This window comes from Haliotis rubra, unplaced genomic scaffold (genome assembly GCF_003918875.1).
Source record: "Haliotis rubra isolate DU_JTF1 unplaced genomic scaffold, ASM391887v1 Scf792, whole genome shotgun sequence".
NCBI classification, from domain to species: Eukaryota; Metazoa; Mollusca; class Gastropoda; order Lepetellida; family Haliotidae; genus Haliotis; species Haliotis rubra.
In genome coordinates, this window is record NW_025767515.1 from 219,860 (window position 1) to 244,506 (window position 24,647).

Consider the following 24,647-nt stretch of genomic DNA (forward strand, 5'->3'; position numbering starts at 1 on the left):
ATCATAGGAATAACTGTATATGTCGTTACTTTCTCCTTATAGGAAACAATGTCGCTATCGACATTTCTGGAAGCGTGACCGAGATTATTGACATCTTAGACAACGATTTCAGTGTGAACTACGTACGTGATATACGCTTTCACTTTAAAACACCTCCACTATTTCGCCCCAGCTATTGTGAAAAAAGATGGGCTTTGTTCCCCGAATGCAAAAGTCTTTGATATAACCGGCCTATTTCGTTTGAAACCGATATATATTCTGGGCTACTTTTTGTGTATCTCGACTAACGAATTTGGATTTCACTACTTTCCTTTTCATATTTCTTGGTACATCGTAGATATTCCTTCTCGCTAATTATTGGTTTTCTTTTTGCCATAAACAATTAGGAATATGCTGGGGCCATATGCTGATGATGACAAATAGTGAAACATGTTAACCTCAGGGAGACACAAGCTTTGGGCACAAAGTCCACAAGGACGAGGTGATGTCCAAAACATTTTTGGCAAACACTGATTCATATAAACATGTAACAAGTTTTTTTTTCCCAGCAGCAGAACCTATGGTATCCATCACATGTGCTGTCCAGTTCGTCCATATTGCCCAGTGCATGTTTCACCTAGTTGGTCCTTATTAACCAGAGTGTAGATTGTCCAGTCGGTCCTTTTACTCAGTGCATCGGTCGTCCAGTAGGCTCAAATTATCCAAAATGTGCTATTCAATCTGTCCTTATTACCCAGGACATGTGCAGTCAAATTTGACTTTATTGTGATCAAATATAAATCCTTTAAGTTATTTTTCAAATCTTTGATTTTTTCTATTTTTGCTTGAAGCATCACCGAAATACAGTCCATTGATTATCAATATGACCTTGATTTGAGTCATATCTCTGTCACAGTGAAAGACATCTCTGTTTGAAATCTGGAGAAATATCAACAACAATTAGTTCTGCAGGGAAGTAATTTCCTCCAGAGAAATGTTGCCAGTGTAGATTATCATGGAAAATGTTTGCTTGTGAAACTGCTCCATGTTAATACTGCCCTTAGAGAAATAAAGTACAAAGGAACAATTTCACGCCAGTAACATTTTGTTTTTCACATCAAATCTATTTGTAATACGTGATGAACTTGTCCAAAATGTGACTTTGTTTAGTGAAATTAAGCTTCTGATATCTCTCCCTGCTTATCATGAGGACCAACTTTGGCCTTACTTAGCCATTGTACTTTGGCCGTAAAAGGATATTTAGAAGAAAACTTTGCTCTCCTAAGCAACTTTCACTTAGTAATTCGCAGGAATTTCGGTTGATAACTCTTGTGTCATGTTAAACTGTCAGAGTATTCAGAGCAGTAGTTATCATTTGCAGTGGCAAATCCAGAAGAATTTTAGTAAACAAATTCCTTTTTATAGCATTTTAAGAAAAATCATATTTCAGCTGAAGTCTTGGTCTTGGTTCAGTTTACCATGCTGATCCATCTTACCAAATAATTCACATAAACATGAGCTGATTTCCATGATTTCGGTTGTGATATATGTTACAGTTATGGAGGCCCAGGGGGACAGTGCTGCCACAGTTGTTTCTCCAAATCCAGATTCAGATTTTATGGATGAGCGAGGCGATGCCTCATCTCATGAAGGCAACACTCCGGTGGTAGATGCACAGGAAAGTGAAGCCACAAATCTTCATGCTGAACCTCAAGCAGCAGAGCAGTCAGTGAAGGAAAGTAAACCAGGTGGAGCAGCTGGCTCAGGTAGAGTTGCTGGAAATAATGGTGAAAAAGACAGTATAGCATCTGATGAAAATGTGGACTTGACACAAGATGACAAAGAAGGTAGCTCCGATTCTCAGAGTGAACCATTTGAGATGCTGAAAATACCAGATCCAGGGGAGGCAACTCCAACACATTCCAACATTAGTGACGAGGCTGAAATACTGGACGCAGCAAAGGAAGTAGACCAAGACAGTGTGAAAGAAAAGGATGTGCCTGAGGAGAAGGAGGAGGAGGAGGAAGATGGTGGTTATGTGGACATATTAGGAAATGGTTTGCTGAGGAAGAAGGTACTGGTTTCTGTTATGGACTACCTAAGGAATTAATTATTTGAAAATGTTATAAGGATTTGTAACTGTTTACATATGATGACCACCTTTGGACAAGGTAGTGTTTAAACAACAGGGAAAGTTCTATGGATATGCATCTTCTTTATTATCAATGTTAGCATTGTTTCGGTGTAGATGCAAATGGGGGCGTGGGGTAGCCTAATGGTTAAAGCGTTGGCTCGTCACGCCGAAGACCCGGGTTCGAATCCCCACATTGGCACAATGTGTGAAGCCCATTTCTGGTGTCCCCCGCCGTGATGTTGCTGGAATATTGCTAAAAGCGGCGTAAAACCAAACTCAGTCAGTCAGTCAGTCAGTAGATGCTAATGCTATGTTCACACTATCACGATTCGTGCCATGATTGAAATCGTGATCTTAGTCAAGGATTAATCGTGGTGATCCTATCAGATCTTATTAGGTCTTGAGGTCAGTCATGGCAATCGTGTTGATCATAGAACAATCTTGGACGGTTCAAAATTTTCTATGATCAACACGATTAATTGTCAAGACAAGACACGCTCTGTTGAGATGTGTTGCAATCTCTCACTATCTGTGACGCTCTGTCGGATCCCATTGCTCACAACCTGTCACGAATGACTTACAAGCAGATACAAATATTGACGCTTTTTCACGGACATTCACGATCTGTTACGAGTTACTGCCGCCTCCTCCTCTATATCCTTCACAGTGTTGGGGTTCTGCTCTTGAGTCCTGAGTAGACACCTGAATCTATTAGCCAGGATCCAAAAGCCATTTTCCACCACTCTCTTCCCCTTGAGAGTCTGCAGTTGAAAATCCTCTCCTTCTGGGCATGCTTCTTCTGCAGTATGGCTTCATGAGGTAGTTCCTGAGTGGGAAGGAGTCATCAACCAGGATGAGGAAGGGCATGTCTTGGTGGTCATCAGGGTTTGCAGTCAGAGGGTGGGGTGGGGGTTGGGGGAGTCTTAGGCCTTCCTCTTCCAGGCCGTTGAACAGCTGCAAGTCTGACGTGTCCTTTTCCACCAAACTCGATCCACACAAATTTGTTATCTGCTTCCACCAGAGCTAGGAGTGGTATCGAAAAGAAGCCCTTGTAATTGAAGTACATTGAGGTGGCTTCCTGATAGTAATGTGTTTGCCGTCCAGGGCCACAATGGCATGGGGGATATTCCATCTCTGCTCAAACTGGTTAGCTACAGCTGTCCAGGCTTCAGGGTCACAGGTCGGCTAATACCTCATCTTTGTATGCTTGCACAATTGCCTGGCACACTTCTGGAACCATCTCTGAGATAGTGGACACTTCACACCTGTAGATATACGCAAGGGACAGATAGTTGTCTCCAGTGGCAGGGTGCCTCAGTGTCACTGCCAGTTTCAGTCCAGGTGAGAGGAGTTGCCTGAAACTGGTGATTTCCCTATCGATTGCTGGGGCCACCCTCTGCAAGACTTCATCGAAGAGCTGTGGTGTTAACCTTGTGTAGATTTGGAATGCTAGTGGATCCTCCAGCCTCAAATGGGTCTAGGAGGCTGGAAAACTGACCAAACTGTTGTCTCCTCTCCTCTGTGCCAGACTGCAGCTTTCCTGGCCTTTGTGGTTGCAGCTGGTCTGGCTGCTGCTCGTCTTCTTCCTCTCTGGGGATAATGTTAGCATAGAGTAGTACTGCAAATGTCAGGTTGTCATCATCCATAACTCCTGCCATGATCAATGGTTGTGGGTTGTAGTGTTCACTCTGTAGAAGTTCAAGAAACAATGAAGTCCATGATCAATCTGGCTATATATATACCCGTCAGGGTCCAGTCATAGTTCAAATTGTGATCATCCTCGATCGTGATCGTGAAAGACATCGCACCCACAATTGTATCCTATCACAACAGAGCGCATTGGTTAGTGATGAACATATCAGTACGTACCAGATTGTCCCAAATCGGGGACCCTGATCGTGATGATCGTGTCAGATCGCGACTCAAACGGGACAATCCTATCGGAACGTATGTGATCGTATCTGAATGGCAGACCAGATCATGTCACCTTAAATTGACCAATCATGACAATATCGCATCCAAGCGCAACAAATCGTATCAGAGCATATTGACTCACATCACCTCGTATCCAAAGCTGAAATTTCAGAGAAGTTCCACGATCAGCTACGAATGGCCAATTGTGGCGTTCATAACGGATCGCACAACAGTGTGAACCTAGCATAACACCATTATCGCTTACATTAATAATAAAGAAGTTGCATATCCATAGAATTAGCCCTGTTGTTCATCACACCAACTTCTATATGCCACTGAAGGAAGTTACCTGTAGTGTTTACCTATTTGTTTTCAATTTTATAATTTTTACCATCTGATGATGCTGATGTAAATGTTATTTTACTCTGTACAACTAGGTGATAAAGAAGGGAGAAGGTCGTGATTCACGCCCTAACCATGGTGACGTGGTTACACTAAAGGCTGAGGGTCGTCTTGAGAATGGTAGAGCTGTAGACAAACAGGATACTGTCACATTTACACTTGGAGATGGCGATGTTATACAAGGTTTGTGTTCATTCCAGGTTTCTAGTGTGTCACTAGCTAGGTTTGATTGTTCACCATTATATGTGATCATATCTTCATCACCAACATATGCACTCTATATTTTGTAAAAACATTTATTTCTTTTAATTTCTTTGTAATTTAAGAGCTCTGAATGGTGACTATAAATCTGTTTTATGCACTGTTACATAGGTGTATTGAGTGTCACAGTTAAGGTCTTCAACACAACTTTTTTCTGAGCAAGATATTTGATTTTATCCAGTCAAATACTGTGTCTTTTTGAAACAAGTGTATTCTTCATCCAGCCTGGGACCTGGCAGTTTCATTGATGGAGATGGGCGAGGCCTGTGAACTCATTACAGCAGCAAAATATGCCTTTGGAGCCACTGGCAGGTATGGAGGTTGTCTTCTGATCCCTTACTGCAGCAGTGCCTGCCAGAGTTACCTAACCTGGATTTAGAATCGAATGGTAACAGCATGTCACATAACGAATTGTATGTCACTGAGGCACCTACACAGTGTGGATCAATGCTCATGTCAAGGCCCCTTCCTAGATGATATTGCTGACTCCGCTATTATGCTGGAGTTATTATCTGAACATTATCAACCGCCACTAGTTTTCTGATGTTACTTGTAAACCACTGTCATGATTCACAATGTTCATACCTGATACCACAGTGGCAATGCTTATCGTCCACTGATTACGTCAGTCACAGATAGGGCTGTGCAATCTAACCGGTTTACCGGTATTTACCGGTTCAGCCTTGAAAACGATACGTATTGTGATACGCTAATTGAAAACCGGTATTTTGACATGCATTCGGAAAATTTTGTAACACTCGGAAATCTTCGGATATTTCCGTTTTCAAACCGGAAGTTCAGTTAATTGCGGTTAGAAGTTGTGTTCTTAATTTTGGTTCAAGTGTTTCGCAATGTTTTGGATCTGAATGTTTTCAATATTTACTAGTAACCACTGTGTTGATGTTAAATTGTTCTTTTCCTTGGTTCATTTGTGCCACATATTATTTACCTTTTTTTTTAGTCATTATTAAAAGTTTGCAAGTTATCAAGCATAGTGATTTTGTTGTGTTTTTGCTTAATAAATCAAGCATTAACTCGATTATAAGTAGCTTTTGTTTTAAAAAATACTTCTTGCAATATATTGCAATACATATCGCAATATATGCTTTCGCATCGCAAAGTATCGCAATATGAAAATTCTCTGCAATACCCACCTCTAGTCACAGACATGCCTTCCCAGGAGGTATTTGGGGTGTGTCACTTATTTTGAGCTAATGGAATATAAATGAAATCTGGTTCATTGACTGTGTGAATTCCCCCTGATTTATCCAAGCTTGACACTTATGCAGCTTCTTTGTGAACAGAGAGCCTGATATCCCAGGTGATGCCACCATCACATACACCCTGGAACTCCTTAACAAAGAGCAAAGCCCCTTGCTCAGCAGCCTGTCGGTGAAAGAGCGATACACAAAAGGGTAGGTTCATGTATATGAGAATTGACCTGAGAATTTGACTTGGCAGTTGTTGATGAGTAGGAATATCAATCAAGTATGTTTGTTCAATGCTAAAGAAATTGTTCCAATGGCTTAAAAGAGAAACAAGTGTTTTGGGGGTGTCAGGGTGTGACTCTTTTATTTCTTTTTCACACTTTTTAGTCTCTATATCATATATTCAGTGTTCTGGTGTCTGCTCGTGGAAACTGCATGGTGACTTCAGTGTTGAGAGATTATGAAGGTTTCTAAGAGAAGAATGAAGGAGGGAAGCCTTGGGAGTTTTGAACCTTAATCGCTTTTTGGAATGAATATGTTTGATAACAAAGGACACTCAGACAGGATTTCTATTTATCACAAAAAAATAATTCGTTTTCAGTAAACAGAAATAAACAGTGTCCTAAGTTGATAGCTAACTAGCTTCTGTGACAGAGATAGTGATATCATCTGAACTTGACTTCATGGTAACAATTGATGATTCAAAGATCTGCCAAGTCTTGTGATGCACTTTCATGGTTACTGCATCTCCAGTGATGTATTATTGAAGCAGTATCTTCCAGTGGGGTGTTTTGGATGATGCACTTGTTTCATATAAAAAAAATAAGAGGGTCTTCTTTCTCTCTTCAATATAAGAAATCCTGTTTGATCTGTTATTTATGTTTACAGTCTCAGTTATCTGTGCACTTCCTTTTATTCCCAGGGAAACAAAGCGAGAGAGAGGCAATTACCTGTTTGGAAGGAAGGATTACACTGGTGCCATTAACTCCTATTCTAAGTAAGATCCAGACACAGAGATTCATAGTCCTTTTCAGTGATATTCTACAGTTTTGTCTTCAGTTAAAAGTATATTCATAATCTTAATCATGGAGATTCTGGAATTATTTTCCACACATCCTTTTCAAAGTCACTAGCTGGTCAAGTAGGAGGATGGTGCGCATGCGAGGTGGTGGTGTGCGTTGGAGATGTTGCTACTGTTCTTGGGGACATAACACAGAATGTCTCTGCTGTTAAGGGAGTGACAAGGTACATTTGCGTAACCTTGATTCGTGGATTTAAGGAAAGTGCGGCAAAAATCATATTTTAATGCACAATTTTATTTTGTATGCTCACTGATTATTTTTTTCATTGATTTGGCAAATTGAAAATGCCTAACATTCCACTCTTGAATGAAACGATTGTTTACCGAAGGCATTTGCAATCATCACCCATTCGTCTGAGCACAAAATATGACATCACTTTGTTTCGTGGATTACGTAGTTGGTTACTTTATGTCATTTTGTACAATAGTCCATTGCAGTAAATATTGACACCTAGGAAAGCAGACGACGAGATGTGAGAAGGTTGGTGCTAACGGTATCTTTTTTTACTTGACATTTTGTAAAAATAAAATTTGGTCTTGGTGGCATTAGTGATCTTGGGCAATTTATCTCAGTGCTGGACAATTAGATTTAGTTTAATTACGTGTAATGCAGAGATTCGGAACATTTTTGTCAGCGAGGCGTGGCATTGTATGTACATCAAAAGTACCGCTTTGTGATGTCACACGAGACTTAATTTACGAGATAGCATGATAATTACCACGATCCACGAATCAAGGTTATCCACGTATTTAGGTAACGGTTCTGTAATAGTATGAGCCAGGATAAGGAAACTTTAACCATTGTTCTTTCTGTATATATCCAGTGTTTAAACATTCTTGTCACTGTCTACTAGATGCAACATCTATTTCTTCATGCGGGTAAAATACTTAAAACTGACCACATGATAAGAGATATCCTGAACTTCTTTGAGAAAGATGTGCGGAAAATGATTCCAATGTGTCTGGGGTTAAGGGAGAGAAGCAAATAGTATGAGTCAAGATAATATATTTACGCTAAAATTATGCAAAGTTATTCAATTTTTAAACTTATCTTATCTCACGGCTTGCACCTCTCTCCTTCCTTCGACACTGAGTGTAACGACTGTAAACTTTTTCCCTTGGCCTCTCTTGTTCACTCGCCCATGTATCTCGTCCGCTCTCGTTAATGGACAACTTACCACAATCCATGCGAGGCATGCCACACGTTCCTCAGCTACCCACGTGACTGCTGCTCACTCATCATTCTCTTTCTCGTCGCGTCCCCGGCTGGACGTACTTGTAAACATTGAATACTTCAAGTTCCCTTCCTGATTGTTTTTCCACTATGGGGAAATCGAATCGAAAATCGAAAGTACAACTTTTGCGCTGAATGTAAGAAGACGTTTTCGAGATTGGATCCGCACAGTTCGTGCATGGACTTTTAAGGGTTATGCGAGGCTGATAATCGATGCAATATATGTTCCCGGCTGTCAGATGAAGATTTTAAAGCATACCAACGGGTATGTTCACGTCGTTTCGCCTACTGGGCAAGGAATGCTTCCTCTGAATGTAGTCCATCATCTGCAAAAAAAATTCGCATTCAGCGACCAACTTTAACCCCAAAGCGGTAACTATCGCCTCCCTCAGGAATGTAAGATTTCTTGGCCGTTTGTCCGACCCATACTTATCTGAAGACTTGAAGAAGTTGCTTGGCTCACATTCGTCTCCTCCGGAGCCTGTGTCCTCTAGAGTGGTGGTGATTGATCGACCGAATTTCCCTGAAACTATTACCAACCCTACAGATCTTCGGATGACATTTTCTGCGTCTCGCTCGCCTACTGTATCGCTACAGATGGGGGAGGAAGGAACAGCCATGGTAGAGCAGCCGTCCCCCCCTGCGAGTAGATTGAAGTCGGTTGTTATCCCTGCCACGCAAAGTACTTCTCATCGTTCTAGGACTCCAAAGCGTTCGTCACACAGTTTATCACGTTCAACTTAATCTGACCATGTGGAACCGCCTCACTCCAAGTGATCTCATTCGCCTCGGAAGAATGGGAAGAAGAAACGTCGCCATGCCGGCTCGTCTGATCGAATTGACCCGAGTCATGCTTCGCCGAACGGTTCCATGTCTCATCGCGGAAGTGGTTTGGCACAACGAACTGGTTCACCGCAGTATGATCGCTGTATGGACTCACCTCAGGTTGCTGTCTCTCCCACGTCTGAGTCCTGTCAAAGAACTAATTCACGGCAGTGATCTGGTTTACCTCTGCCTTCCCGTGACAGTTTGATAGGAGAACGGGTTCACCGAATCCTCGCCGAACTAGTTCGTCTAGCCGATCTAGATCACCGCATCAACAACGAACTGGTTCATCTTGCCGAACTGATTAAACTCGCAAACGCCAATCCAGTTCTACGAACCGATTTGTTTCACCTAGGTCTGGCAGTACTTCGTTCTGGCAGAGGCACTTCACCACATCCGAGTGGTTCAATTTTGCGAACTGTTGTATCTCGGAATACCTCTTCAGTTCACTCTGATTCTCGTTACCGAACTAGTTCTTTTGATGCTCCTAGGACTCGGATCCCTACGGGAATCCTACATCAAACTGGATCGTCTGGTCGAACTGCTTCTTATCCTCCCACTACTTCGCCGAACCGCTTCAGAGCGTTATGGGACCCGGTCACCTCACCATGATGTTTATCATTCACGCTCTTGTTCGCCTCATACAGTGGGTACCAGGGTGTGTACTGACTCTAGCAGGTTGATTGGGTCTCAGCCTTCAGTTCGTCTTCACTCACCACCTGCGTACTATTTATATTTATTTGGCAATTTTGTACAATGATAAAATTTGCAATTCATCGGTCTGTTTCTGACTCAAACGGACTGTAGTCTAAGGCAGAGGTGTCTGGAACTCCTTTGTTGTTTTTGGATGAGATCTACTATTCTTCGAGCATACTACCTTGCAGGCTTGCCCCCTCCAACCCGCTCTAGCATCGACTATGGCGTTACACAACAATTGCTCCCTGACTTCGATCATGGAGGGTTGTTTTTGGCGTTGAGACAGTGTCTCCTCATCTCACTACTTACGGGATGTTTTGGTAACGGACGTCCGGGGGTTGCACCAGTTCGGACCACTCGTTTTGGCACAACAGCTCACCTCGGCTCTTCAACGCAGATAAAGGAAGTCACGTGATCGGTGCTGTTTCCTGTAATTACTGAATAAAAAGATCAACTTATGTTTATCTTTTGTTCTCTTTGTTATGGGTTTAAGAACTACCTCACTTGGTTGGATACTTAGGCACTTAGATACCGCCACCAATTTTATTTAGTGGTTGATTTACTTGTGTCGCGATGCAGAGGTGTTCGACATTCTCGCTTACTGACCTCTACTCTATGGAGCAATTACATCAGTGAAGTGGGTCCTTCCCGAATTCCTGTGGATTTCATTGCGTTCTGGCTCCTAAGTTGCCAGACTCATCCTTTGACTAAGCATATGTAAAGGAGCGAGGGTCAATTTGATGTTGTTTGGAACCAAACGTTTAAACTTGGAGTTTTCCAATTCAATTTGTTTGTCACCCTCTAATCGATGGTGGCTGATGGGTTGTCTCGAAGCAGGGGCTGTTCCGATTACTGGTTGCAAAACTGTAATTCACGGAGGTACCTTGGAAATCGTGGTGATGTGAGGTCTACTTGCTGAGCTACGTCTCGTCATGTATGAAGATTGCGGCCAAACACCACATCTCTCGGGAGCACCCATCTCCCTGGTAGTCGTTGTGCTTAGTAAGCCAAGGGGTCAGGAGACCCATCACAAGCATAGGAGTTGCGTGCATGCGTAACAGGCCTCCCTTGTGCATCGCTATCTACAGTTGTCTTCAGGAGTATACAACTCTTGTTGTTGTTTCTGTACAGACTTAGGGTAATCTGCGACCCGCTGTCCAACCGTGGGATAAGTGCAAGCCGTGAGATAAGATAAGTTTAAAAATTTGGAAATTTTAACTATAAATTGTATATTTATATACTTAAATAATCTCACGCGATGGATTCCCGCCAACCTCCCCTCTACTCAGATTACACGGCTCTGAGAATGAGAATGATGAGTGAGCAGTAGTCACATGGGTAGCTGAGGAGCATGTCGCATGCCTCGCATGGATTTTGGTAAGTTGTCCATTAACGAGAGCGGCACGAGATACATGGGTGAGTGAACAAGAGAGGCCAAGGGAAAAAGTTTACAGTCGTTCCACTCAGTGTCGAAGGAAGAGAGAGAGGTGCAAGCCGTGAGTAAGATAAGTATATAAATATACAATTTATAGTTAAAATTTCCAAATTTGTTAAATTGTCAATGCAGTTATCTCTCAGTCACAATGAATGTTTCGAGATCAATTGATCATTTAGTTTCCAGTTTGTATGTGTGATGTTACATGTGTGTTTTGGGTCTGGTCATATATGACTCTGTGTTCCAGAGCCATCACAATACTAGAATATCCTGGCAGCACTGATGGCGCTGAAACCAACACGTTGCAGGAAATCCTGGACTGCAAGCTGAAATGCTACAACAATTTGGCTGCTTCTCAACTGAAAGTAGGTTGATATCACACTAGAGCAACACAGATGTATTACACCTGGGAAATGACCGCCATCATTAAGCTGGAATATTGCTGAGTGCGGCGTAAAACTAAACTCACTCACTCACTCACTTACACCTGGGAAATAACTCGAGTCTGTTCTACCCATCTTGGTGGGTCTGTAGGTTGATATCACACTACAGCAACACAGATGTATTACACCTGGGAAATAATTCTAGTCTGTTCTACACATCTTGGTAGGTCTGTATCTCACAGTAGGTTGATATCACACTACAGCAACACAGATGTATTACACCTGGGAAAAATTCTAGTCTGTTCTACACATCTTGGTGGGACTGTATCTCACAGTAGGTTGATATCACACTAGAGCACCACAGATGTATTACACCTGGGAAATAACTCCAGTCATCTGTGTTGCTGTAGTGTGATACACCTGGGAAATAACTCCAGTCTGTTCTACACACATCTTGGTGGGTCTGTATCTCACAGTAGGTTGATATCACACTAGAGCAACACAGATGTATTACACCTGGGAAATAACTCCAGTCTGTTCTACACATCTTGGTGGGACTGTATCTCACAGTAGGTTGATATCACACTAGAGCAACACAGATGTATTACACTGGGAAATAACTCCAGTCTGTTCTACACATCTTGCTGGGACTGTATCTCACAGTAGGTTGATATCACACTAGAACAACACAGATGTATTACACCTGGGAAATAACTCCAGTCTGTTCTACACATCTTGGTGGGACTGTATCTCACAGTAGGTTGATATCACACTAGAGCAACACAGATGTATTACACCTGGGAAATAACTCCAGTCTGTTCTACACATCTTGGTGGGACTGTATCTCACAGTAGGTTGATATCACACTAGAGCAACACAGATGTATTACACCTGGGAAATAACTCCAGTCTGTTCTACACATCTTGGTGGGACTGTATCTCACAGTAGGTTGATATCACACTAGAGCAACACAGATGTATTACACCTGGGAAATAACTCCAGTCTGTTCTACACATCTTGGTGGGACTGTATCTCAGTAGGACAGCTCTTGGTACAATGATGGTTGTTTTCTATTTCAGATTGATGCGTATGATGCAGCAATCAGATCCTGTGAAGGGGTACTGAAGAGTCAGCCAGAAAATGTTAAAGCACTCTACAGAATAGGAAAGGTATACACCGAAGTACTTCTACAGATGCCTGTGTTCTTGGAACACATGAAGATTGTTATGGGCAGAACTAATTTTGTCTGAAGTCATCTTTCCCTTTTACAATATTACTTCCCTTGAATTTGTCATGTAAAGCAATCAACATCGAAGCATGTTGTCATAGATGACGTGGAAGCATCCATATGTATAAATTTGCTTCTAAACATATAATCAAATATTGGAATAATTTAACAATATGTCTGAATCTAGATGGGAGAAGAAATGTTATGATATATTCTTATTACCTGTGAAGATGCATTGGGCAGTGAAAGTTAAACACCTCTTACATTTCTTTGGCTTTGGGGTTGTGTGTTAATGACAATAAAAATTGTAATATCAATAACTTCATATCTGAATTTATTCTGTGACTAAAATCATTGTATAGTTATCTTTGAAAATGTAGTTTGGTCTTGAATTCCATCCGCAAAATTTCTCCCCTGGTAAATATGGAAGTATGAAAAATCTCTGTTGTAACTATTGATCCATATTGCCTTATTGCAGGCCTACAGTTCCAAAGGTGATAACGAGAAAGCTTTATCTTATCTGAAGAAGGCACTGAACATAGATCCAGCGTCAAAGGTAAGGTTATACCTGTGTGTGTACATTTACATGTTCATTCAATAAACTATACTGTTGTTCCTGTTATTGTGAAATCAGTGTAAGGTTTGTTTCATGTGAAATATGTCATCATTACTTAGTATTCCATCTGTCTACAAATGCATGTGTACAAAGCAATGTTACTCCATACCTTTGTCTGTTGAGACATACTGTCTGGATCAACAGGATTCAACTGTACAACGTATGTTATTTTGAATGATAGGCTTGCATTGTACCACATGTCTGGATTAGCAGCATTCCAATGTGCTACTTAAGTTGCCTGGATTAGCAGGATTCCACTGTACCACACATGTCTGGATTAGCAGGATTCCACTGTACCACACATGTCTGGATTAGCAGGTTTCCACTGTACCACACATGTTGTCTGGATTAGCAGGATTCCACTGTACCACACATGTCTGGATTAGCAGGATTCCACTGTACCACACATGTTGTCTGGATTAGCAGGTTTCCACTGTACCACAAATGTCTGGATTAGTAGGATTCCACTGTACCACAGATGTTGTCTGGATTAGCAGGTTTCCACTGTACCACAGATGTTGTCTGGATTAGCAGGTTTCCACTGTACCACACATGTCTGGATTATCAGGATTCCACTGTACCACACATGTTGTCTGGATTAGCAGGTTTCCACTGTACCACACATGTTGTATGGATTAGCAGGATTCCACTGTACCACACATGTTGTCTGGATTAGCAGGATTCCACTGTACCACACATGTTGTCTGGATCAGCAGGTTTCCACTGTACCATACATGTTGTCTGGATTAGCAGGATTCCACTGTACCACACATGTCTGGATTAGCAGGTTTCCACTGTACCACACATGTCTGGATTAACAGGATTCCACTGTACTACATATGTTGCCTGGATTAGCAGGTTTCCACTGTACTACACATGTTGTCTGGATTAGCAGGTTTCCACTGTACCACACATGTTGTCTGGATTAGCAGAATTCCACTGTACCACATGTCTGGATTAGCAGGATTCCACTGTACTACACATGTTGTCTGGATTAGCAGGTTTCCACTGTACCAAAAATGTCTGGATTAGCAGGATTCCACTGTACCACACATCTGGATTAGCAGGATTCCACTGTACCACACATGTCTGGATTAGCAGGTTTCCACTGTACTACACATGTTGTCTGGATTAGCAGGATTCCACTGTACTACATATGTTGCCTGGATTAGCAGGTTTCCACTGTACCACACATGTCTGGATTAGCAGGATTCCACTGTACTACACATGTTGTCTGGTTTAGTAGGTTTCCACTGTACCACACATGTTGTCTGGATTAGCAGAATTCCACTATACCACACATGTTGTCTGGATTAGCAGGTTTCCACTGTACCACAAATGTCTGGATTAGCAGGTTTCCACTGTACCTCACATGTTGTCTGGATTAGCAGGATTCCACTGTACCACCCGATTTTTGGATTAGCAGGTTTCCACTGTACGACACATTTTGTCTGGATTAGCAGGATTCCACTGTACCACACGTCTGGATTAACAGGATTCCACTGTACCATACATGTCTGGATTAGCAGGATTCCACTGTACCACACATGTCTGGATTAGCAGGTTTCCACTGTACTACACATGTCTGGATTAGCAGGATTCCACTGTACCACACATGTCTGGATTAGCAGGATTCCACTGTACCACACATGTCTGGATTAGCAGGTTTCCACTGTACCACAAATGTCTGGATTAGCAGGATTCCACTGTACCACAGATGTTGTCTGGATTAGCAGGTTTCCACTGTACCACACATGTTGTCTGGATTAGCAGGTTTCCACTGTACCACAAATGTCTGGATTAGCAGGATTCCACTGTACCACAGATGTTGTCTGGATTAGCAGGTTTCCACTGTACCACAGATGTTGTCTGGATTAGCAGGTTTCCACTGTACCACACATGTCTGGATTAGCAGGATTCCACTGTACCACACATGTCTGGATTAGCAGGTTTCCACTGTACCACAAATGTCTGGATTAGCAGGATTCCACTGTACCACAGATGTTGTCTGGATTAGCAGGTTTCCACTGTACCACACATGTTGTCTGGATTAGCAGGTTTCCACTGTACCACAAATGTCTGGATTAGCAGGATTCCACTGTACCACAGATGTTGTCTCGATTAGCAGGTTTCCACTGTACCACAGATGTTGTCTGGATTAGCAGGTTTCCACTGTACCACACATGTCTGGATTAGCAGGATTCCACTGTACCACACATGTCTGGATTAGCAGGTTTCCACTGTACCACACATGTTGTCTGGATTAGCAGGATTCCACTGTACCACACATGTTGTCTGGATTAGCAGGTTTCCACTGTACCACACTTGTTGTCTGGATCAGCAGGTTTCCACTGTACCATACATGTTGTCTGGATTAGCAGGTTTCCACTGTACTACACATGTTGTCTGGATTAGCAGGATTCCACTGTACTACATATGTTGCCTGGATTAGCAGGTTTCCACTGTACCACACATGTCTGGATTAGCAGGATTCCACTGTACTACACATGTTGTCTGGTTTAGTAGGTTTCCACTGTACCACACATGTTGTCTGGATTAGCAGAATTCCACTATACCACACATGTTGTCTGGATTAGCAGGTTTCCACTGTACCACAAATGTCTGGATTAGCAGGTTTCCACTGTACCTCACATGTTGTCTGGATTAGCAGGATTCCACTGTACCACCCGATTTTTGGATTAGCAGGTTTCCACTGTACCACACATTTTGTCTGGATTAGCAGGATTCCACTGTACCACACGTCTGGATTAACAGGATTCCACTGTACCATACATGTCTGGATTAGCAGGATTCCACTGTACCACACATGTCTGGATTAGCAGGTTTCCACTGTACTACACATGTCTGGATTAGCAGGATTCCACTGTACCACACATGTCTGGATTAGCAGGATTCCACTGTACCACACATGTCTGGATTAGCAGGTTTCCACTGTACCACAAATGTCTGGATTAGCAGGATTCCACTGTACCACAGATGTTGTCTGGATTAGCAGGTTTCCACTGTACCCCACACATGTTGTCTGGATTAGCAGGTTTCCACTGTACCACAAATGTCTGGATTAGCAGGATTCCACTGTACCACAGATGTTGTCTGGATTAGCAGGTTTCCACTGTACCACAGATGTTGTCTGGATTAGCAGGTTTCCACTGTACCACACATGTCTGGATTAGCAGGATTCCACTGTACCACACATGTCTGGATTAGCAGGTTTCCACTGTACCACAAATGTCTGGATTAGCAGGATTCCACTGTACCACAGATGTTGTCTGGATTAGCAGGTTTCCACTGTACCACACATGTTGTCTGGATTAGCAGGTTTCCACTGTACCACAAATGTCTGGATTAGCAGGATTCCACTGTACCACAGATGTTGTCTCGATTAGCAGGTTTCCACTGTACCACAGATGTTGTCTGGATTAGCAGGTTTCCACTGTACCACACATGTCTGGATTAGCAGGATTCCACTGTACCACACATGTCTGGATTAGCAGGTTTCCACTGTACCACACATGTTGTCTGGATTAGCAGGATTCCACTGTACCACACATGTTGTCTGGATTAGCAGGTTTCCACTGTACCACACTTGTTGTCTGGATCAGCAGGTTTCCACTGTACCATACATGTTGTCTGGATTACCAGGATTCCACTGTACTACATATGTTGTCTGGATCAGCAGGTTTCCACTGTACCATACATGTTGTCTGGATTAGCAGGATTCCACTGTACTACATATGTTGCCTGGATTAGCAGGTTTCCACTGTACCACACATGTCTGGATTAGCAGGTTTCCACTGTACTACACATGTTGTCTGGATTAGCAGGTTTCCACTGTACCACACATGTTGTCTGGATTAGCAGAATTCCACTGTACCACATGTCCGGATTAGCAGGATTCCACTTAACTACACATGTTGTCTGGATTAGCAGGTTTCCACTGTACCAAAAATGTCTGGATTAGCAGGATTCCACTGTACCACACATGTCTGGATTAGCAGGTTTTCACTGTACTACACATGTTGTCTGGATTAGCAGGATTCCACTGTACTACATATGTTGCCTGGATTAGCAGATTTCCACTGTACCACACATTTCTGGATTAGCAGGATTCCACTGTACCACACGTATGGATTAGCAGGTTTCCACTGTACCACACGTGTTGTCTGGATTAGCAGGATTCCACTGTACCACACATGTTGTCTGGATTAGCAGGTTTCCACTGTACCACAAATGTCTGGATTAGCAGGTTTCCACTGTACCTCACATGTTGTCTGGATTAGCAGGATTCCACTGTACCACACGTTTTTTGGATTAGCAGGTTTCCACTGTACGACACATTTTGTCTGGATTAGCAGGATTCCACTGTTCCACACGTCTGGATTAACAGGATTCCACTGTACCACACATGTTGTCTGGATTAGCAGGATTCCACTGTACCACACATGTCTGGATTAGCAGGTTTCCACTGTACTACACATGTTGTCTGCATTAGCAGGTTTCCACTGTACCACACATGTTGTCTGGATTAGCAGGATTCCACTGTACCACACATGTTGTCAGGATTAGCAGGTTTCCACTGTACCACAAATGTCTGGATTAGCAGGATTCCACTGTACCACACATGTTGTCTGGATTAGCAGGTTTCCACTGTACTACACATGTTGTCTGGATTAGCAGGATTCCACTGTACCACACATGTTGTCTGGATTAGCAGGATTCCACTGTACCACACATGTTGTCTGGATTAGCAGGATTCCACTGTATGTTGCCTGTGTTGGGAGACCTGTCACTTATTTATCCCCGACTGCTTACTTTTCAGTTGTAAAGTAACCTATTGAAGATGTTAAGACAGATACAAGTTTGTACTGTCCATTTCTATGAGATGGGTCTGTAGAACTGCAGTGATTTCTAGAAGTCTTGAGTCTGCTAAGGCATCTGTAAGAATACATCACTCTTGAATTTGGCATCTCATTGTCCCGATTTCCTTCATTTTTCAGATTATACACACAGAATTGTCAAAGTTGAGTCAGAAGTTGAAAGCAGACACAGACTCTGAGCGTGCAATGTACCGGAGAATGATGGGAGCAAATAAGCCGACAAAGAAACCAACTAATGGTCCATCAGTAAGTAGATGTCAGTTTGAATCTAGTGGTTCTTCAGTAAGTAGATGTCCGGTTGAATCTAGTGGTTCTTCAGTTAGTGGTCCTTCAGTAAGTATACTAGCCACATAAAGAAACTGTGCATTGTCAAAATATTATCCCAGTTGATAAGTATGATAACAATGTCAAAGGTACATATAAACTTTAATGGAGGGATCATGAGACCATAACAAGTCGGGAGAATTTCAATTGAAAAGTCAATCACAATTACGTCACGAGTCCACAAGCGGGACAGGGGTCAAACGACCATGTCACAAGCTCAATAACGGGTATGTCCACCATCAGCATTGAGAACAGCAGTGCATCGACGACGCATAGAGCCTATCAAACGTGCAAGGAAGGCTTGTGGGATGTCACGCCAGATTCTCTCAAGTTCTGTTGCAAGGTCAAGGACATTATTTGGCGGATTAGGAAGACGGCGAGACGCCGATCCATCTTATCCCAAACATGCTCTATCGGGAGAGATCCGTGAATTTGCAGGCCAAGGCAGTAAGTCAGCGTTGTGGTGTTGCAAGAATCCATAGCAACCCTTGCCGTATGAGGGCTGGCATTGTCCTGTTGGAATGTTAACCCAGAGCCATGACGCTGCAGAAAAGGAATTGCCACAGGTCGAAGAATCTGATCCCTGTAGCCCACACCAGTTAAGTTGCCCTGAACAATCACCAAAGGAGTTCTTTGGCATGCTGTTATTCCACCCCAAATCATCACGGAACCACCACCAAAGCGCATTCCTCTCCAAGACACAGGCCTGTGCATAACGCTCTCCCACGCGCCTATAAGCATGTTGACGCCCATCACTATGGGAAATGTTAAACCTGGACTCATCTGTGAAAACAACATTTCTCCACCAAAACAAGGGTCTGGCGGACATGATTTCGCACCACATTCGGGCGAGCTTGTCGATGACGTTGTGTCAAGATAGGCTGTATGGCGGACGCCGTGGTCTGATCCCGTGATGACGTAAACGCTTGTCGAACTGTGTTGGGGTGGATATGGGCTAAGTCCTGGGATGGTCGGGCAGTCATCACTGCAGTCTGAAACCTGTGGCTAAGATGGGTCACCCTTATCCATATGTCCTGTGTTGGCGTTGTTACACGCGGACGCCCAGAACGTGGTCGATCAATGACATCATTTGTGTTCTGGTAGCGCCTCACCAGTGCAGAAATGGTGTTTCGTGGCAGTGGAAATGTGCAGCCACTTGTCGCTGAGACATTCCCCACGGACCATCCCAATGGCCTCATGACGTTGTGCAGACTTGAGCCTTGGCATGCTATGCGCGCTTCAATAGCCGCTTAATTTTTGAACGATCGCAAGGGGGCAGGGTTGAGCTTTCCAAAGCGACAGTATTGTGTGGTATTCATTTGCTCTGTTTCTCTTTCCTCGAATGCACGTGCAACAACGTATTGCACGCCTCAAGCGATCTAACCCACTGACGTCACGGAACGTGGCACTTGCATGCATGTTGGATACATGTCACTAATCTCTGAGTTTAAATCCTTATGTGTCTACACAGCTTTGATAAATTTCGATTTTAAATTTTTGTATGCACAGTTTCTTTATGTGCCTAGTATAGATGTCAGTTTGAATCTAGTGGTCCTTCAGTTAGTAGTTCTTCAGTAAGTAGATGTCCGGTTGAATCTAGTGGTCCTTCAGTAAGTAGATGTCCGGTTGAATCTAGTGGTTCTTCAGTTAGTGGTCCGTCAGTAAGTAGATGTCAGTTTGAATCTAGTGGTCCTTCAGTTAGTAGTTCTTCAGTAAGTAGATGTCCGGTTGAATCTAGTGGTCCTTCAGTAAGTAGATGTCCTGGTTGAATCTAGTGGTTCTTCAGTTAGTGGTCCGTCAGTAAGTAGATGTCAGTTTGAATCTAGTGGTCCTTCAGTAAGTAGATGTCCGGTTGAATCTAGTGGTCCTTCAGTAAGTAGATGTCAGTTTGAATCTAGTGGTCCTTCAATAAGTAGATGTCCGGTTGAATCTAGTGGTCCTTCAGTAAGTAGATGTCAGGTTGAATCTAGTGGTCCTTCAATAAATAGATGTCTGGTTGAATCTAGTGGTCCTTCAGTCAGTAGATGTCAGTTTGAATCTAGTTGTCCTTCAATAAGTAGATGTACGGTTGAATCTAGTTGTCCTTCAATAAGTAGATGTTCGGTTGAATCTAGTGGTCTTTCAGTAAGTAGATGTCCGGTTGAATCTAGTGGTCCTTCAGTTAGTAATCCTTCAGTAAGTAGATGTCCGGTTGAATCTAGTGGTCCTTCAAGAAGTAGATGTCAGTTTGAATCTAGTGGTCCTTCAATAAGTAGATGTCCGGTTGAATCTAGTGGCCCATCAGTAAGTAGATGTCAGTTTGAATCTAGTGGTCCTTCAGTAAGTAGATGTCAGTTTGAATCTAGTGGTCCTTCAGTAAGTAGATGTCAGTTTGAATCTAGTGGTCCTTCAATAAGTAGATGTTCGGTTGAATCTAGTGGTCCTTCAGTAAGTAGATGTTCGGTTGAATCTAGTGGTCCTTCAGTAAGTAGATGTCCGGTTGAATCTAGTGGTTCTTCAGTAAGTAGATGTCGGGTTGAATCTAGTGGTCCTTGTAGATGTTCGGTTGAATCTAGTGGTCCTTCAGTAAGTAGATGTCCGGTTGAATCTAGTGGTCCTTCAGTAAGTAGATGTCCGTTGAATCTAGTGGTCCTTCAGTAAGTAGATGTTCGGTTGAATCTAGTGGTCCTTCAGTAAGTAGATGTTCGGTTGAATCTAGTGGTCTTTCAGTAAGTAGATGTTCGGTTGAATCTAGTTGTCCATCAGTAAGTAGATGTTCGGTTGAATCTAGTGGTCCTTCAGTAGGTAGATGTTCGGTTGAATCTAGTGGTCCTTCAGTAAGTAGATGTTCGGTTGAATCTAGTGGTCCTTCAGTAAGTAGATGTTCGGGTCTGAATCTAGATGGTCCTTCTAGTTGTCCTTCAGTAAGTAGATGTTCGGTTGAATCCTGTGGTCCTTCAGTAGGTAGATGGTTGAATCTAGTGGTGCTTCAATAAGTAGATGTCCGGTTGAATGTAGTTGTCCATCAGTAAGTAGATGTCAGTTTGAATCTAGTTGTCCATCAGTAAGTAGATGTTTGGTTGAATCTAGTGGTCCTTCAGTAAGTAGATGTCAGTCCTCAATGGAGTCATTGCCTTTAGTGTTTAAAATGTTTATGTTTAAGTGCTTGTTCTGTATGTGTGTCTATTGCCTTAATGCTAATCTTCTGTTGTATTTCAGTGGTGGAAGATGCCCCTGATATTTGGTGGTGTGATGGCAGGTGTGGTATCTGTCGGTCTAGCAGTGGCGTACAGATATGGCCAGCACTGACGGCGGGGGGTGCCACATGATAAGAGGAGGGGGCGTGACAGTGTGAGAGTGCTACATGATAAGACACCTAGGATGTGTCAGCGTGACATTGTGTGAGAGAGCTATATTTTAACAGGGGGTGATACAGTGAGACATTCTGACACCTAGGGGTGTGACAGTGTGACTACTAGGGATGTGTCAGTGTGACATTGTGAGAACTAGGGCTGCTATATTTTAACAGCTAGGGGTGATACAGTGTGACATTTTGTGACACCTAGGGATGTGTCAGTGTGACACCAAGGGGTCAGTGTGACACCTGGGAATGTGTGACAATGTGCCATTGTGACATGTAGGGATGTGTCAGTGTGACACTGCAGTGTGACATGGGGATGTCAATGTGACACCAAGCGATGTGTCAATGTGACACCTGGGGATGTCTCAGTGTGACAGCAGGGGGTGGAACAGTGTGACATTGTGACAGCTAGGGGTGTGTCAGTGTGACATTGTGACAGCTAGTGGTGTGACCGTGAGACATTTCTACAGCTTGGGCATGGAGGTGTGACATTATGACTGCTAGGAGCAAGATAATGTAACATGTGTGCATGAAATATTATATCTTTTGTGATATTGATTCATCCAACCCTTCAATGAGTAAGAAAACAGGATGAAATATTCTAGATGTCTTAATGTTAAGAATTCTTCAGAGTGATCTATAACAGATAGTGTGATCTTGCAAATGGAATGGGCACCATCTCAAACCTGAAACTTAGAAGAATGATCTTAAACCAGAAATCCACTTCATTGGAAGGGAGGTAACTCATGGCTGTTTTTGGTTGTATGAGAGCTTGGCTAATATATAAGTTAAAATGCTTCTTTTACCAATGAGGATGTAATTGGGCAAAACATTTGTATGAATTGTGTACATCTAACTGTGTGTTATATTCAAGAAATGACAAGGCATATGTGTAACTGCTTATAAACAACTGGGGTACTTGTTCTCAATGTGTTAGTGGTTCTAAAACTTCTGCAACCCTGTTTTCAAAATATTGCACTTGATAATTTGTTTTGCTCAGAACATTAGTGCAGCTAATTTCAACTTATGAATACATGATGCTGCTTATCACAAGTTGAATTAAACAGTGCAAGACTAAAGTAATATGAGGCAGTGATTGTTGATCCCTGTAGACCGACTGAAGACCAGTGCCACTTGCCATCAGCTGATGTGCAGTGTGTTCTGTTATTGTATGGAAGGGTTTCAGTCACAGCTCATACAGGTTCAGCCAAATATGAATCACTGTAATACCATATGTCTTTGCTTCATGCTCTCATTTATCTTGTCAAAGTCACATGTTGAACTTGCATTTCAGAAATTGCGAGGTTTACTAGGCATCTTGTGAGGGGTACCATATGTCAGATTTGCATGTGTTATAAGAATCATAGTTCATAATCTTAGTTATTTTCATTCACTGTGCAACGATGTGCGGTATGAAAGAAAGACATGCTGGCTTATCAGCTATGAATAAATTCACCTGAAAAGGTTAGAGACAGCCAGGAACATGCAGTGCATTACAGCACATTGTAACATGAATAGAGAGGGATATTGCTTTGTCAACCTGTTGGGATACCACAAACAGAACAGAGTTTGTGGATGAGACAAAAATATATTTCATACAAACTATATATTTATCTATATTTGTTTATAAGAAGAGGTGAAGAATAGGAAATGCTTTTGGAGTTTTGAATGTTGTCTTGCCTACTGAAATATGTTCCTGATGACAATGGTCCATGTTTCGGACATCGACTTGTCATGGTCTGAGTGAGGTGGTCATGATAGTCGATGTGGGAAGATCTGTGTGGATCATCCCAGTTATCTCCCCTTACCAACAATGTACAGGAATCTTGTTCTTTTCAGTGGGCATTGTTTCCTCGCCGTTGTGAAGTGATAATGTGTTATGTAAATCTTTCCACCATACACTGTATACTAGTATTCCAGACTATTGTGTCAAGATGCCAATATTTCCCAAGAAGAAAATCCATTTGTGGTGCATTCATTTCTCTAGTAAAGTCACAAGTCCTCTACAAGTGACATGTTTGTGCCTTGTTTTGTTTGTTAATGCAAAGATCTACAGCTCATGTGTTTGAAACCTTGAGATTATGGCCCTGGTCAGTCAGCACTGTTACTGATGGTTTTACCAATGTCATACATGTCTGTGGCCAGAGGCACTTTAGGCTGCCCTTGTACATGAGATGAGATAGATCAGCAAGCTACTGAAACACTGCTCAGTCTGTGTGAAACTCAACCACACATTCCTTCTCTGCTTACATGTGTAGTGCATTTGGTAAGGAAATATATGTAAGTTTGTTATATATTTCTATCCAAGCATAAGGGTCATTTATACTTGCAATGTGCATATGTTGATCTGTTACTGCCAAGTGCAGATGATGGTAGATATTTAGATAATATATGCATTACCATCCAACATGGGACCAGGTGTAAATAGCTTGCTGTGTTCTTGTTCTTGCTATGTTGCTGTAAATTATTATGTGTATAGTATTGTTGAGTGAAGTGAGTACTCCAGAAATATGCATTGAAAGTTGTGGTGTTGAGAGTAAGAATCTGTGTTTGTTATAATTGTATTTTAGCAAGATTGTGATGAATGATTTGATAATTAAATATCATACATCAACATGTCTATTTTGTCTTGACTGTTCTTTAGATTTATCCTATTGTTGTTGCGGTGGCCATATTGGTGAAGCTGTCA

General features: G+C 42.4%; 1 protein-coding gene across 3 annotated transcripts; it reads left to right on the forward strand.

Annotated features, from left to right (window-relative positions):
- The first annotated feature begins 17 nt into the window (after positions 1–17).
- Positions 18–24,572, forward strand: LOC124261257 (peptidyl-prolyl cis-trans isomerase FKBP8-like). 3 transcript variants are annotated; one of them, XR_006894282.1, is made up of 12 exons: positions 18–122; positions 1,536–2,053; positions 4,465–4,612; positions 4,915–5,002; positions 5,995–6,105; positions 6,821–6,895; positions 11,417–11,534; positions 12,632–12,721; positions 13,259–13,336; positions 18,415–18,540; positions 21,817–21,956; positions 22,022–22,185. XR_006894282.1 is itself a non-coding variant. In XM_046695565.1 (12 exons), the coding sequence occupies exons 1-11, from the start codon at positions 430–432 to the stop codon at positions 21,904–21,906; spliced, it is 1,494 nt and encodes a 497-aa protein (XP_046551521.1). In that variant the 5' UTR covers positions 329–429; the 3' UTR covers positions 21,907–21,955; positions 22,367–24,572. The 3 variants fall into 3 exon arrangements, 1 of the variants encoding a protein (XP_046551521.1); XR_006894281.1 differs by lacking the exon at positions 18–122 and adding an exon at positions 329–481; XM_046695565.1 differs by lacking the exons at positions 18–122; positions 22,022–22,185 and adding exons at positions 329–481; positions 22,367–24,572 and having other exon boundaries at positions 21,817–21,955.
- The last annotated feature ends 75 nt before the right edge of the window (positions 24,573–24,647 follow it).